At 41.7% G+C, this 16473-nt stretch overlaps 2 protein-coding genes and 1 long non-coding RNA gene across 6 annotated transcripts in view; 1 reads left to right on the top strand and 2 right to left on the bottom strand.

Moving 5' to 3' along the window:
- Positions 1-4628, bottom strand: part of rgcc (regulator of cell cycle) — a 30535-nt gene extending 25907 nt beyond the window's left edge. For all 4 annotated transcript variants that reach the window (XR_010004419.1, XR_010004420.1, XM_062975603.1 and 1 more), the window contains exon 1: positions 4472-4628. Coding sequence is in view for 2 of the 4 variants with exons in the window: in XM_062975603.1 (XP_062831673.1) it covers positions 4472-4511 (40 nt within the window). In the remaining 2 variants the exon portion in view is untranslated. The remainder of the gene's footprint in view (positions 1-4471) is intronic.
- Positions 4629-4642: 14 nt separating this feature from the next.
- On the top strand, positions 4643-13760 carry LOC134297619 (uncharacterized). Its single transcript, XR_010004421.1, has 2 exons — positions 4643-8628; positions 11606-13760. It is a non-coding gene; the product is annotated as an uncharacterized LOC134297619 (long non-coding RNA).
- Positions 13761-13945: 185 nt separating this feature from the next.
- The window catches only part of naa16 (N-alpha-acetyltransferase 16, NatA auxiliary subunit), a 40526-nt gene continuing 37998 nt past the window's right edge, over positions 13946-16473 (bottom strand). The window contains exons 19-20 of the mRNA XM_003218630.4: positions 16177-16274; positions 13946-15406 (exon numbers count right to left, since the gene is read on the bottom strand). Of these exons, the coding sequence (XP_003218678.2) occupies positions 15206-15406; positions 16177-16274 (299 nt within the window). The 3' untranslated portion in view covers positions 13946-15205. The remainder of the gene's footprint in view (positions 15407-16176; positions 16275-16473) is intronic.

Below are 16473 nucleotides of genomic sequence, written 5' to 3'. Positions count from 1 at the left end.
CTATCTCAAAAAGGAAGAGCAATTTGAAATTGGCTTGAATCGTTGTTGTTGTTTATTCATTCAGTCACTTCCGACTCTCCGTGACCTCATGGACCAGCCCACACCAGAGCTCCCTGTTGGCTGTCGCCACCCGCAGCTCCTTCAAGGTCAAGCCAGTCGTTTCAAGGATACCATCCATTTATATTGCCCTTGGTTGGCCCCTCTATCTTTTTCCTTCCATTTTCCCGGTTTGAGTTAGGGAAATACAAACACTTGTGCCAGTTCCACATATTTTATCCATCTAAAGAAGAAGGAACTGGCAAAACCACCTTTGAGTACTCCTTGCATAAGGAAACCCCATGAAATCCACGAGGTCACCATAAATCAACAGTAGACTTGAAGATAAATGCATACGGACACTGGGACTAAGTATTAAATTTAATCCATCTTCTACAGCTGTACAGATGACAATACTGTGGAATGGACTATGCTGCAGGTCTACTTTTATATACATTATAAAAGACAAAAGTCCATCAAGAAGATTAAAATTCCCCAGTGGAGTGCATGAGTATTAAGCCAGTTTTACATGTCTTGAGAACTGTTTTTTACACAAATGTTAAACTAAACAGGAAGGCAGGACGGATGAAAGCTGTGTGATGTTAGACGCCACAAAGCACAGTGCCACAGAATATTTGCAGAAGAAACCTTTTGAGGATTAAACCAAAAGATTATGGGGATTAGCTACAGGATGTGCATAAGGTGCATCCTGGGGAGGGGGCAGTCTACACAACTGATTCATGTGAACATCCCAACCATGTCACTATCCATATGTCTGAAAACAGACACATTTAAAGTCCTGCAGGAACACCCAGCCTTCAACTATTGCGTGTTTTATGTAAGTTTGCCTTATGTGACTGAACCTTCAAGTCATCTGTCAAGTTATGGAGACTTCCTGAATTTCACGGGGTTCTCTAAGATAAGGCATATTCAGAGATGGTTTCATCAGTTTCTTCTTAGGAAATATAGTTTACAGCATCTGATATTTGTTAAGAAGTTTCCCACCCAAAGACTAACCAGGGCTGACCCTGCTTTACTTCCAACATTAGACAAGATCTATTACAAGGCACTAAAACAATTTTCTCTGCCAAGATACTTGGAAAATAACTAACAGCTAATCAAGCACAAGCTTCTGAAATAGCCCAGTTAAGAAAGCTGATCTTAATGGTTCCCTTCATAGAACAAAACAAAGACATGAGAGGTTCCACTGTGAACAGGATTGCACCTATAACAGTAGAGACCCAAATGCCCAAGAATTCACATTGCAGACGCATTACAGTAAAGATAAATCTCCCCTGATTAACTTGGGGGAGGGGGATACAATCTTTGAGACATACCAAATGGCCACACAATTCTAAAAAGAAAGAAAACTAATACATGCTGGACAAAAGAAAGGTTTATTACAGGTTCAATGGCAGTGAGAAGTTTCCCTAATAGCATTCCAGCCAGAAACCAGAGAAACACAGTTTATTTGAATTTGAAACCTACAGATATGGAAAATGATTTTTAAGTATGGGGATTTGGCCACTTCCATTTGAAGGAACAACTACCTATACCTGATAATTAAGGGAATGCAGTACAGTTCTAATGAAAACCCATTTATTTGTTGGTGTCCTGCCTTGAGTATAGAATATTAATAGAGTCCTGCCCTCATACATACGTAGTCTGTCTCAAAAGTAATGAGAATTCTTTTGCAGTGTAGTGCAGACAGGCCAGGAAAGGAAAGTAGTTTTTAAGGCAGGTGAAGGGGGAACCCAGGCATACTGTCTGATCTTTTTTTGTTGAGCCCACGCCTTTTTGATAGTCAGGACATTAGCAAAGAGTGCAGAAGTTTTAGGAACTGGTCATGGGAAAAAATGCAGAGGAGTCTTCAAGATGTGAGAGCAATGTGGCTCATGGTGAAGGCTGTTCTAAGTGCTTCTCCGGGCCCTGACTTGGCACTGTGCGGTTTCTTTCCCAGAGTTCAATACTAACCTCAAAGGACATCCTTTTGGGGCAATTGAACAGGTCCAAGCAGCTGCAACGAGGGCTTTCAACATCTCAAGGATTTCTGGGAGTTGAAGTCCAAAACACCTGGAGGCCCAAAGGTTGGGAACCACTGGTGCATATTGAAGGAGGGAATAATAATAGCTCTGTTGTTGTGGATGTTGAAGAGGCACAGAGGAGCGAAAGGGAGAAACGTGCCAAGAGGAAGGCACATCAAGCCAATAAGTCTCTATAGTCACTCACTGCCAAAACTCTACTTCTGGAAAAGAATCATACTCAGCCACGAGGGATCACCGTAATGATGCTTCCCACAGTGCCTTTTGATGGGTAGTCCTCATAGGCTTTCACTTGTGGCCAAGAATTATTCTCTTCCAGAAGTTTGGTGGTGGGTCTGTAAGGAACTGTGAAGACCTATTCTGGATCCACATGGTTTGTCACAATGAAGACATCAATTTCCAGATGGAAGACGGTCCCGACAAGTGTCTGCTTGACATGCCTTTCTCTTGGCATGTTTCTCCCTTTCACTCTCTATTTGTGCCTCTTCAAAATCCACAACAACAGAACTATTTTTTTTATTGAACATAAATTCAATTAAAATACACTCCTTGAAATCGATTGTCCTCCAGTTAGAGCGCTGGAGGGCCAGGGCTTCTCGAGGCCCTTCCACACAGCCATATAACTCAGAATATCAAAGCAGATAATCCACAATATCTGCTTTGAACTGGGTTATCTGAGTATCCTTCCACATAGCTGAATAAAATCCCACATTTTCTGCTTTGAACTGGAATATATGGCAGTGTGGACATAGATAACCCAGTTCAAAGAAGATATGGTGGGATTTTCTGCCTTGATATTTTGGGTCATATCTCTGTGTGGAAGAGCCCTGAGTCCACACTGCCACATATTCCAGTTCAAAGCAGATAATGTGAGATTTTATACAGCTGTGTTGAAGAGATCTCAGTTTTAGATGTTTATTCCACATTTTTAAGGTTTGTGTTGTCGAAGGCTTTCATAGCCAAAATCACTGGATTGCTGTGAATTTTTCAAGCTGTATGGCCATGTTCCAGAGGCATTCTCTCCTGACATTTCACCTACATCTATGGCAGGCATCCTCAGAGGTTGTGAGGTATATTGGAAACTAAGTCAATGAGGTTTATATATCTGTGGAAGATCCAGGTTGGGAGAAAGAACTCTTGTCTGTTGGAGGCAGGTGTGGTTGTTGTAATTTATCACCTTGATTAGCATTTGATGGCCCTGTGTCCTGGCTTCTTCCTGTCTGGGAAAATCCTTTGTTAGGAGGTGTTAGCTCTCCCTGATTGTTTCATGTCTGGAATTCCCGTTTTCTGAGTGTTGTTCTTTATATACTGTTCTGATTTTAGTTTTTTAAAAATACTGGTTGCCAGATTTTGTTCATTTTCATCGTTTCCTTCTTTCTGTTGAAATTGTCCACATTGCAGACATGAATCAATCAGGGCCAGCTAACAACTCCCAACAAAGGATTCCCCCAGGGAGGAATCAGCCAGGCCTTGAAACGCAAGGCTTTTCAATGCTAATCAAAGTGATTAGTTGCAACATTCGCACTTGCCTCCAACAGACAAGAGTTCCTTCTCCCACCCTGGAACTTCCACAGATATATAAACCCCACTTGCCTAGTTTCCAACAGACCTCACACTTCTGAGGATGCCTGCCATAGATGTGGGTGTTTCATATATTGCATCGTTTTAGTTTTGAACAGACTTCACAACCGTTGAGGATTTTGTGTGTGTCAGGAGTGACTTGAGAAACTGCAAGTCCCTTCTGGTGTGAGAGAATTGGTAGTCTGCAAGGACGTGGCACAGGGAACGCCCAGATGTTTTGATGTTTTTACCATCCTTGTGGGAGGCTTCCCTCATGTTCCCGCATGGAGCTGGAGCTGATAGAGGGAGCTCATCCGTGCTCTCCTCGGGTTGGATTTGAACCTTCAGCTCAGCAACCCAACCTTTAGCAACCCAACGTTCAAGTCATCAGTCCTGCCGGCACAAGGGTTTAACCCACTGCGCCAAGGGGGGGTCTCCCTGTCATAGATGTGGGCGAAACGTCAGGAGACAATGCTTCTGGAGCATGGCCATACAGCCCAGAAGACTCAGTGCAACCCAGATCCTGGGAGAAGTTTGCCGCCCTCTGAAAGGCAGCCCTGTCTAAAGCTATGTCCCTTTAATGAGGGGGGTCCAAAGCCGCCTCAGGTTCTAAGTGGAGCAAGGGTCCAAAAGAGCGGGAACGAGCTCGTCTCCCTCCTCCTCCCCCCGTACCTGTCGAAAGAGGCGCCCCAAAACCCAGGGAGGACCCCGCCCCCCTCAAAACCCCCAAAGCATCCCAGCCGAACAGTGGCGAGAAGGGGCAGCAGCATTCAAGGAAGCCCTGAGCTGAGAGAAAAGCTTGACAGAGCGCCTCCCTTCTTCCTCAGACTCACCTTTGCCGGCGGAGGAACTTTGCCCCTTGAACGGCTTCATGGTCCCCTCAGAGGGGCTGAGAGAGGCGGCCCCTTCCTCCTCAGCCTCAGCGCGGGAGCCTTTCTCCCTCCATCGGGCACCGCCGCTCGGACTCTGAGGGGAAGCGAGCGAGAGAAGGAGGGAGGAGCGGAGCGCGCGCGGGGGTAGGTGGGCGTGGCTTCGCTCCCACGAGCCCCTTTCTGGAGGGCGGGGCAGGGCAGGCGCTCCCTCCTGGCGAAGGCTGCTGAGGGCGCCAGGTGCGCGCGCAGGCTCCTCTCCCCGCAACGGTCACCAGGTTGCCTTTGGGCCTCCAAGTTGGAGCCCTCGCCCCTCAGAGGCCCCACACGGATCGGACACCTGCCAGGAATCCTGCGGGCAAGGTTGGGAGTCGCCCCTTGGCTCAGGGTTGGCTTGTCTTCGGGCCTCCTTGCCTCCCCTCTCCTTCCGCCTTCTCACTTGAGAGCAGGACGCCACCAAGGCCTTCTTATTCCTGAGGCACCTGGGCCTCCCCTCAGCAACGCCAGCCTTTCACACTGGCCTCTAACAGACAAGAGTTCTTTCTCCCACCCTAGACCTTCCACAAATTATATAAACCTTCCTTGCTTAGTTTTCCAATATACCTCACAGCCTCTGAGGATGCCTGCCACAGTTGTGGGCAAAACGTCAGGAGAGAATGCTTCTGGAACATGGGCATACAGCCCAGAAAACTCTCAACAACCCTTTCAGAGAAAAGCCACGGCAAAGTGTCTGCTCCTACTGCCACTAGATGGGTGAGAATGATATCCTCCTCCAGTCTTTCTTCTTAGGCCATCCCTCGTAGTTCAAGGACGATGGTCCTCCGTTTCTTGGAAGACGCCTGTGCGTGATTTTTTTTAATGTGTGGAGGTCGGTGCACAGCCGGTCAACACACAGTCTTCACAGATTGAGGTCCCAGCAGTGGGGTGATTAACACAACGAGAGTGGCTTGTCAGTCTGTTGCAGCCTTCTTCCGCTTTCACAGCCGTTGTAACATGTACCATGTTATCCTCCGCCTGCTCCGCCGTTGAGGTCTTTGGGTCTTCGGATTGTTCTTGGTCTGGATCCTCCCCTGTGGCCACTCATGGGAGTGTGTGACTCCCGTGATTGTGCCCACAGATTCATTGGAACACGCAAGCCCCCTCACTACCTCAAGGTGACAATCCTCCTCCAGTCACCTTGTCTGTCTCCTGAGGAATCTTTATAACGACCAAGTAACGACAGTATGAACACACCACAGAACAACAAGTTCAAAATTGGGAAAGGAGTATGGCAGGGCTGCATACTCTCACACATCATGCAACATGTGGGACTTGATGAATCCAAGGCTGGAGTTAAAATTGCTTGAAGAAACATTAACAACCTTAGATATACAGATGATACTACGCTGATGGCTGAAAGCGAGGAGGAGCTTAGGAGCCTTATAGCCAAGGTGAAAAAAGTAAGTGCAAAAGTTGTGTCGCAGTTAAATATCAAGAAAACCAAGATTATGGCAACCAGACAGATTGATAACTGGCAAATAGAGGGAGAAAACGAGGAGGCAGTGACAGACTTTGTATTTCTAGGCATGAAGATTACTGCAGACACAGACTGCAGACAGGAAATCAGTTTACTTTTTGGGAGGAGAGCAGTGACTCATCTTGATAAAATGGTTAAGGGTAGAGACATCACACTGGTAACTGAGTGACACTTTTGGACTGTGGTGTTGGAGGAAAATTCTGAGAGTGCCTTGGACTGCAAGAAGATCAAACCAGTCCATACTTTAGGAAATAATGCCTGACTGCTCATGGGAGGGAAGGATATTAGAAGCAAAAAATTAAAGTATTTTGGCTACATAATGAGAAGACAGGAAAGCTTGGAGAAGATAATGTTGCTGGGGAAAAAGGAAGGAAAAAGGAAGAGGGGTCAACCAAGGGCAAGGTGGATGGATGGTATCCTTGAAGTGACTGGCCTGATCTTAAAGGAGATGAGGTTGGCGAGGGCCAACAGGGAGCTCTGTCATGGTCTGGTCCATGGGGTCACAAAGAGTCGGAAGCAACTGAACAAATAAACAACAACCAGATGGTATTGCACCACAGTTCCCAGCCTTCCGTTCCATATGTCCTTGCACTTTGCCACTCTGTTGCTGAATACGCATATCCAATATGGAACACATCTCACCACGTTAAAACGGTGGATGTGGCTCTTAATGAGACATGGCATATTATCAGTCTACGCCCTACACTGCTGGAGAAATTATACTGCTGGTATTGTACCACCTGATATCCACTGGGAAGTTGCAGCCAGTTATGAAAGGACCAAGGCATTGACATCTCCAGCCCATCCTCTGGATATCAATCAGCATGCCAACATCTTAAATCAAGAAACAGCTTCCTAAGATTTACACAGATACTCACAGGAACAACTTAACAAACAAGTGTCCAAAATTGGCAGGCTAAAACTTAGAACCTCAAACAAAGGCTGATAACAACAACAAAAACAACAACAATTTTATTTGTCGCCCATCCTATCTCCCTAAGGGGACTCAGGGTGGTTTCCAACAAAGGATGGCAAACATCCAATGCCATAAAGCAATACAAAATGAACAGATAGCCCCATGACTAAAACATCTATAACAAGTTATAACAACTACTCACAAAGTTTAAATACTTAAATAAAACATATACATCTATTGTTATATAATTTATCCACCACCAACCAGCCAGAGTAAGGTGCCATGTTCTAGTCAAGGTTGTAAAACCTAGTATCTTAATCCTCTGTAAGCTAAAGAACAAAAATATGTTTTAAGCAGGGAGTTCCAGATGCAGGGGGTGATCACAGAGAAGGCCTGCTTGTTCCCATCAACTGTACTTGAGACCGCATGAGAACCCCCCCCCCCATGGCACACAAGACTGGGTGACTTGGAAGGCGCTGAACAGACCGTGTTCTGGTACTACAAGATGCAGAACCAATCTTAAGAAATGGGGCTACAAAGTGGAGTCTGCAACATGCGAGTGTGGAGAAGAGCAAACCACAGACCACTTACGACAATGCAGTCTGAGCCCTGCTACATGCACAATGGAGAACCTCATTACAGCGACACCAGAGGCATTCTTAAGTGGCCAGCCTCTGGTCAAAAGAAATTTAGTACAATGCCAAGTTTTTAACTTTGTGTTTTTTAAATGCATTATAACTGTATTTTTAATTCGCTTCTGACACGATAAATAAAATGCCACTGGCAATGCTGGTTAAAGCTGCTGGAGCTTGGATTCCAAGAACAGCAGGAAGGTCCGCCCCTCCAGTGAGCGAACTACACAATTCACAGCAGGCTAAGGTGGGCTAAGCCTCATTCCTAAATCAGGGCACTTAATTTATTCTCTGTAGAAGGTCCAAGGCAATTGAGTTGCTCTTCAACATGGAAAGAAATGACCATGGAAAGGAATGCCGCAGGGTGCAGTCCTTGGCCTGGTGCTGGGGCTGTTCAACGTCTTTATTAATTACTTAGATGAATGTTTAGAGGGCATGCTTATCAAGTTTGCAGATGACACCAAATCAAGAGAGATAGCTAATGCAAGATCGGGGTTCAAAATGATCTCAATAGATTAGAAAGCAGATTGGCCAAAAGTAACAAAAAAATCAACAAGGAGAAGTGTAGCATACTTTACTTAAGCAGAAAAAATGAAATGCACAGATACAGAATGGGTGACACCTGGCTTGACAACAGTACATGTAAAAAAAAAACTTGGGAGCCTTCGTGGACAAGAAGTTGAACATGAGCTAACAGTGTGATGCAGGAGCTAAAAAGGCAATGGGATTTTGGGCTGCATCAAAAGGAGTTGAGTGTCTAGACCGAGGAAGGTCATGGTGCTTCTTTACTCTGCTTTTGTTAGACCTCACCTGGAATACTGTCCAATTTTGTGCACCACAATTCAAAAGAGATATTGGCAATATTTTTTTCCATGCAAGTTGCTTCTGGTGTGAGAGAATTGGTCGTTTGCAGAGACATTGCTTAGGGGATGCCCGGATGTTTGATGTTTTAGCATCCTTGAAGGAGGCTTCTCTCATGTCCCCACACGGAGCTGGAGCTGACAGAGGGAGCTCATCCGCACTCTCCTCGGGTTGGATTCGAACTGGCAACCTTCAGGTCAGCAACCCAACTTTCAAGTCAGCAGTCCTTCCATCATAAGGGTTTAACTCATTGTGCTACCAGGGGAAAGGTATCCCGAGGAGGTGTCCAGAGGAGGGTGACTAAAATGACTAAAAGGTCTGGAAACCATGCCCTGTGAGGAGCATCTTAAAGAGCTGGATATGTTGAGCCTGCAGGAGAGAAGGTTGAGAGGAGACATGATAGCCATGTATAAATATGTGGAAGGGTGTCATAAGGAAGAGGGAGCAGACTTGTTTTCTGCAAGCCATATTTTCCTCTGCTATACACACCAGTTATTGACTGGTGGCTTCTCTCTAAAGTCAGGATTTAGTTTTCAAGTCACACTTTAATTCTTCCCCTGAGATCTTCTCCTTAGAGGCCCCTTGTACATTTAATGGTTGTGTAGAGCAAAAATATGAGCAGGTGTTGCATGCCACACAACCAGGTAACAGGCAACACTTTCTCAAATTCCTTCTTTACCTAATAGCATAAAGGTTTTCCCCCCCCTCTGGCAGCCTCCCGCCCATGGGATGCTCAAAAGATCACCAATATTTGAATATCTATAGTATACTTACCCAGAACTGGTAGGTCCGACTACTCTAGCTTTGTAACTGGAGACCAGCTGTTACCAACAGTGATATGGATTTTGAAGAGGCATGAATAGAGGGAGAAATGTGTCAAGAGGAAGGCATGTCAAGCAAATCTTTGTTGGGACTTTTTCCATCTGGAAATCAATGTCCTCTTTGTGAAATGTGGATTCAGAATAGGTATTCACAGTCATTTATAAATCCACCGCCAAGACTATTTCTGGAAGACAATCATACTCAGCCATGAGTTATTACCTATTATGAATATCTGAATTTTCCCATCTGTACTACTTTCTGGCACTCCTTCCAATCCACCTGTCCATCTTATTCAAATAGGAAAAAAAATCACATTTTGGAAGCAGCACAGGTGAAATAGGTGGAAATGATGCCTGAAGTCGTAACTGCCAAATCGGAAACAGTAGCCAACATTTGATCCAATGATGTATAAGTGAACAATTGCCAGAGATGTCCAGCACTTTGTAAATGTTTTTGTTTAGAACATTTGACTTTGAAAGAGATCTTGCTTCTCTAAAAGGGATTATATTGTTGTTGTTTTTTTTATAAAAGGAGAATTAGAAAGAATAATTAAGAAGGTAAAACTTTTCCATGTAACAGATTTCAGTACTATGAAGATGAGCAGAGTTCCATGTGGCAATTCCCTGGGCTGGAGCATGCACCTCATTTCTGACAGCTTTCTGGAATGCAATGTGCAGCTCAGTTGCAAAACTGGCAAAAGAAATGTCATGAGTCAATGAGGGGCTCAGAAATCTACTTTGAGGAGCATATTACCAAAAAAACAAAAAAGAAAAACAAAAAAACCCTAAGTATGATAGGAATGTTTAAACCTATGAGCAGTATAGAAGTAGTTAGAGGGAGGGCTCTAGACAGCTGCACAGCTAACACACAGTTCTTCACAGGTGTGGGAACCCAATTATAGCAGACCTTGATGAAGAATCAATCTTACTTTTTAGAATTTGCTATCAATTTGGATAGAAGTGATTATGGCACATGTTCAAAAAAAAAAAAACAAGAGGCAATGCGATAAAAATAAATGGAGTTGTTGTAATGGAGAGATATAAAACCAGGCTTGCTAAGGTTTTGTTTCCAGACTAGTGCTTTTTAACCTGTGTATTAATAATATTGAGTTATGGATGACCAGGCATACTACTGCTCTTTACTTGTCTTTGCTTCTATATACCGGGAAGCCTGGGAAATATGACACAGGCTGGTGAATGCAGCCGCTGCATCAAATTTTGTGTATACATTTGTCCATTCATTTTTCTTATGCATAGTGTGCATGTATCATGTGCATGACATGTGCTCCAAGCACTCTTTTCTTTAAAATTGATTTTTCAATTTCTAACAAATGGCCTAGTGTTGATTACTTGAACCAGTCAAAAACTGGAAATTTAGCACATTTTATAGAAATGTGTAACATGAAACTAGTACTGACTTTTCCAATTTATTTCTTGCAAATATGTGTTGTATCTGGTTCCACTGTATAGTTGCTTATCCCATTAAACCAAAGGTGGGCAATTGCATTGGGGGCAGGAGTCTATTTTCATCTCTATGTTGTCCCAGGGCACCCAGAAGTGACATTATAACACTTCATGAATTTGTCTCAGCCCTTTTTGAACCCTGAGTTAATGCAGCCCCTGCATTAAACCTATTGGCATTTATTTTTAAATGAATGTGCAGACTGAACGACTATCAAATAAATAAGTCCTGGGACTGAAATATTCTTTCTCCTAGAACAGCAACATTGGGCCATCCAAATGCACAGTACAAGAATAGATGTTATATTAGCTTGTAGAAAGAGGTCGCTGAATTCTTTCCATATATATCTTCTACATTTTCTGCTGTAAAGAAAAGCAAATATTTGAAAACAATTGGAACACAACATTGCATTTCTGTTCTGTGCCTTATCTACTCCATTGGCTAATTGGCAGTTCTCTTAGGGGGGCATAGCTGTAGACAGAAGTATAATGTATGTTATATCATATATTGCTTGATGCCAAAAGAATAGCAAGAACAAACAAGCTGCAAATTGTAGTTACATCTTGATGTTCAAGGGTCATCGAGGTGAATGTCAAGACAACTTAACATAGTTATCTGACATCCTATCTAGCTTTTCATGATATACCTAATTCAGAAAAAGACAAAAATTAATATAATTATGCAAATTAGATTTAGACATGCAGACCTCAGAAAGTTGAGGTTGACAAGACTTGTTTCCATCAATATTAAAATACATAGTGTCAAAACCTAATCCAAATAGAAGTCATTGGAAGCAGTCTACATAAATTACATAATTCAAGGCTTCAAGGACTGAATTATATATTCATATGAACACTTTTTAACAATCTGCTTTCAAAATTCTATTTTAGGAGAATTGAATAAATACATTTGAACCCAGAGGCTGCTACTGAAATTGGCAATGGAACTTCTTATGATCCCCTCAATTTTGTAATGTGAGAAGATGACTAACAGAACTCGGACTGGGGCCAAGAAGGCATCAACATAATAATTTACAGATGCTGAAAAAGCTGCTCTGTGCTTTAAACCAGTGATCTGGAAGCGAGTTCCTCAAGGCAATAGGAAGTGGGTGACGATATGTGTATGTGCACAGGCACAATCACATGCAGATAGAATCTGTCTTGGACACTTCCGCTAGGATCTTATCCCTTCAGTTTTCGGCAGAAAATTCTAGCTTGTCTCGCCAGCCTCCAACAATCACACAAACCATAAGATTCCAATGCATCAAGTGGACATGCAGGATTTAGTACACTGGCAGCTTAACATAAATCTTCTGATTGTCAAATAGGAATAACATAAAGCTTGTGATTCTGAGGATAAAGAAAACTGTAGTTTCACTTCGTTTTGAAGAGCATCAAGATGCTGAAAGATTATGTTTAGCAAATATTATTGTTAAACACGCAACAATGCTGTTGGAAGAAGCAGTTCTTCCTTTAGCTCAAGCTGCAAAGTTTTTTTTTTTTGCCTTTTTAAAGGGAGCAAGATTTGCTGTTAATGTTGCTGATCATTTTGAGATGAAATGTTTTCTCTCTTTAACTAGCTATCTCTCTGTGGGAGCAGAGGCTCCCCTTTTTTTCCTAAAAAATTAGATGTATATTTTAAGGACGGCTGTGTTCAAATCTTTGACCTATATCCAAACACTATCAATTGCATTTTCATTTTTAAGATGGTAAGCAGAACCCTGCGGGATCAGGTGTATTCCCGTAGTAGCCAACCAGATCCCCAAAAGCCCCCAAAACAAGAGTTTGGTAGTCCCCTCCTGTTTGCATCACCAGGAAAGGCCTTGGGGGGATGAAGTATGTTATTCAGCCAAAACAGAAAAATGTATTTGGCACTTCACAGTTGTAAATATCCTGTGTGCATCAGGTGAATATAATGCCAAATAAATAATTTCTGTTCCCAAGACAAAATGTGAAAAAATAAATACTGCTGCAAGACACTATCTTTAGCATCACAACGAGAACTAACCACCAACATAATGCACTTCACAGTATGAATATTAGCTTGCTGAGATCTTTCCAACAAGCATGTAAAGTAAATCTCTTTTTGCAGGCCTACCCAATCATTGTTAATCGTGAATTTTCAACACACATCTTTTGTTCAGTATATTTTAATCTAGAAATGTTTAGTGTGCATGTTTTGTATGTTTACGATGATTATGTGTTTTTAGCTAAGTTGTAACCTGCCTCGAAGAATAAGATCTAAAATCATAATCATAATCATAATAATTATGATTATTATGTTTATGCTATTATCCTTATTCTGGAGACGGAGTACTACCCAAAGGCGAGTCAAATCAGGATAATTTGTAATACTTGTATAACAAAAACAAGTGTAGCCTGCCCTCTACTGGCTAGAAGGCAACATTATGTTAGAAACCTTGTCAAAGAGTCAAAGGTAAAGGTTAAGTCGTTAAGTCCTGATGTTAAGTCCAGTCATGTCTGACTCTGGGGGTTGGTGCTCATCTCCATTTCTAAGCCAAAGAGCCAGCGTTGTCCGTAGACACCTCCAAGGTCATGTGGCCGGCATGACTGCATGGAGCGCCGTTAAAGAGGCCCTGCTCTCGGTCCCACCTGCCTCGCAGGCGTGGTTGGTGGGAACGAGGGACAGGGCTTTCTCGGTGGTGGCTCCCCGGCTGTGGAACACCCTCCCCACAAATATCCGACAAGCCCCAACTCTTCTGGGTTTCAGAAAGGCTGTGAAAACATGGCTGTGTGCACAAGCTTTTAACAAGTAATATGATAACGTCGACATGGTCCGATTGAAGGCTGAAGCATGAGGTTTTTAGACAAATGGATCTAATTTACATATGTTTTAATTTTTATAATGTATTTTAATGATGTATTTTTATAGTTTTAATTGATTATATGTACTGTTTTTGTTTTATTATTATGTTCTTGGCATTAAATGTTGCCAACTGTTGTAAGCCGCCCTGAGTCCCCCCGGGTGTGAAGGGCAGGGTATAAATTCTGGAAATAAATAAATAAATAAAGAGTCAAAAGATAACTCTTTTTAACTAAGGAGAATTCAAAATATAAGCAGATATATAGCCTTCCAATAAATTGTACATGAAATCTGCAACACTCTTCCCATGTTATATATATACTTTTCTACAACAATTCTGAAGCTTTAGCCTTATTCAAAGAAGATAAACACTCAGGATATTAAGCAAAACCACAAAACAAGAGTCATTGTGTACAAAATAATTTATTACAGCAATATACTGGTTGGCATTATTTTACAGTGAGCTTTCTTTCAACTACTGATTCTATGCAGATGACAAAGGAGACTATGTTGATGAGAACCGTTTGTCTTGAGAAACATCCCTTCTTGCATTTTGCATTGGGCCTAAGTAGTTATTACTTTAATAGTTATATTAACCTTAAAATGCAAACCGGTTTCATTATTTTCCCGAAAATGAATTTTCTGTACAAGCCACAGTGTACTTTAAGTTCTGTTTGCAGCTTATATAAAGTTGTAATGAATATCTATGTCCTGAAGTAAGATATTTAAGACAGTTGAATTAAAAACTGGATATGCTGTATACATAATGCATTCATGTCAATACACCAAAATACAAAGAAAAATGTTAACTGTGATTTGTAGTCACACTGATTGTGCTCACTTTCATTTATTTAAGTACACCTTAAATGCTAATTGCTTTGTATAACATAAAGCAATGGCATATTAGCAAAACTTGAAATATAAGTTCACTTCTTGAGTTTTACAGGTCGGGATTGTAAACAGAATACATTATGCAGACAGGATATTCTATCCTACTATATTTTTCAGTTTTTCAAGTAGAATAATGTTTCAAAATGAATAGATCATAAAGAAACAAGTATTTAAACAGTTACATTGGGCATTCATCATTTTATAGAATTTATTAAATTATTTGAATGAATAGCTATGGGGAAAATAGGTTAATTGCTTAAAAAAATTAAAAACACAAACAAACTTTTCAAATTGATTCCGCACTCTTTTCATATAACACTTGAACTGGCAGAAAATTGCCATCTTCGATGATCAAAATTTGTGCTTTGAAACAAACATTTTTTTTAAAAAAGCTGAAAATAGTAGACAAGACATGCAGCAATATATCCATCCTAATTTACCAACCTTGCTCATCTGATATGTTTTGTAAGAAATGATGGTATTTGTTTTTCTATGTAACAATATTTATTTATGTGAATAGTCGATCTCCAGTGTCCATGATTTAGGATAGAAATATTCATAACTGTACAGTATAAACATCCCCGGTATTACTCAGAGAATAAGTGTTTACATAAATAGTTGCAGCTCTTGTTGCGGGGAAATGAGCTTATAGCACAGTATGTTTTCACCAAATGGCCTGTTTGACATCTGAATTGTTCCAAGGTAGCCTGGAGAAGAAGGCCCTGATCTGTTTCTGCGCAATCAGTCCGAGACAGAAAGGAGCTCCCTTTCCCAATTTAAATTTCATTGGACAGTAAGTCGTAATTAATAGTTGTATGGTTCATTGACGCAAAGCAACCGTCTTCTTCATTTGTGGGAGTTACAAAGGCAGATGCTAAAGGAAACAGTTTGTGGCATGCTATCCGGTATTCCTCACTCTGGGCATGGCAGGGCCCAAAGCTGCCATCAAGCAAGGACTCCAAAACCGTGGTCAAAGTCTACACACAAGAAAAGCAGATTCACCAAAGGTTATTTAAATGAAGACACCCCACCAATTAAGGCACCCCCTTCTCCCTTTTTTGCTCTATTTTTTGCAGTATGTTCTACCCAGACTGCTTTCTAACCCCTCTAAAATGTGCATTACAAATGGATTATTTGTGAAACTTTATCTATGCAGGCAATCCCCAAGTTACAGACATCTAGCTTACAAACGACTCATAGTTAAGAACTGGGGTGAGACAACAGAAAGTGAGAGAAATCCACTCCTGGGAAAGTTATCATGGGGAAAAGGTGTCTCCACTGAAGCTTTCTCACCAATCCTTGTTTCCACAAGGAGCCAAAATGTGAGGTGAAATCCGAACAGGGGCATAGACAGCAAAACAAACACCACAGGAGTATGCTGTCTAAAACTAATTAATATGTGTATGTATATATAGAATCATAGAGTTGGAAGATACCTCATGGGCCATCCAGTCCAACCCCCTGTCAAGAAGCAGGAAAATCGCATTCATAGCTGGAGTTACACTTAATGTATCTATTCTGACTAACATACAAATCCAACTTAAGTTGGATTTGTATGTTAGTCAGAATAGATACCTACAGAGCCTATTTTGTCTGTAACCTGGGGGCTGGCCATATTTGCTTTAATTTTTGTAAGTCACCTTGAACTGAGGGAACTGAGGCCTCACGTAAAATTTGTTCTTACCCAAGCTAGAAAATGTCCAAACTTAGATTAGTTAATAAATGTCAATTTTGTAACTATAATTACCTTCACATTTTTGTCCCTTATGGTCTCATCTAGTCTAGTAGCAATAGCAATAGCTTTCTCTTGCCTTGAGCTGTCCAGGAAATACATCATCTTGGCACCTGAGAGAAAAGACAAAACAAGGCAGATGTAAAGCAAGGAATATTTTACAGGGAAGTACACTACACTGTTTCAGCACATTAAGAAAATAAAAACACTGAAATAGTTAAAAGGACTATTCTACCATAAATCAAAATGAAGAGTCTGCAGTCAAGGAATCAGAGGAACCCTTAGACTTGGAAGGGCAACTCTGAAGGAATT

Source organism: Anolis carolinensis, chromosome 3 (assembly GCF_035594765.1).
Source record: "Anolis carolinensis isolate JA03-04 chromosome 3, rAnoCar3.1.pri, whole genome shotgun sequence".
Lineage (NCBI taxonomy): Eukaryota > Metazoa > Chordata > Lepidosauria > Squamata > Dactyloidae > Anolis > Anolis carolinensis.
Note: the sequence above shows the minus strand (reverse complement) of the source record. Positions and strands in the feature narration are given on the sequence as shown.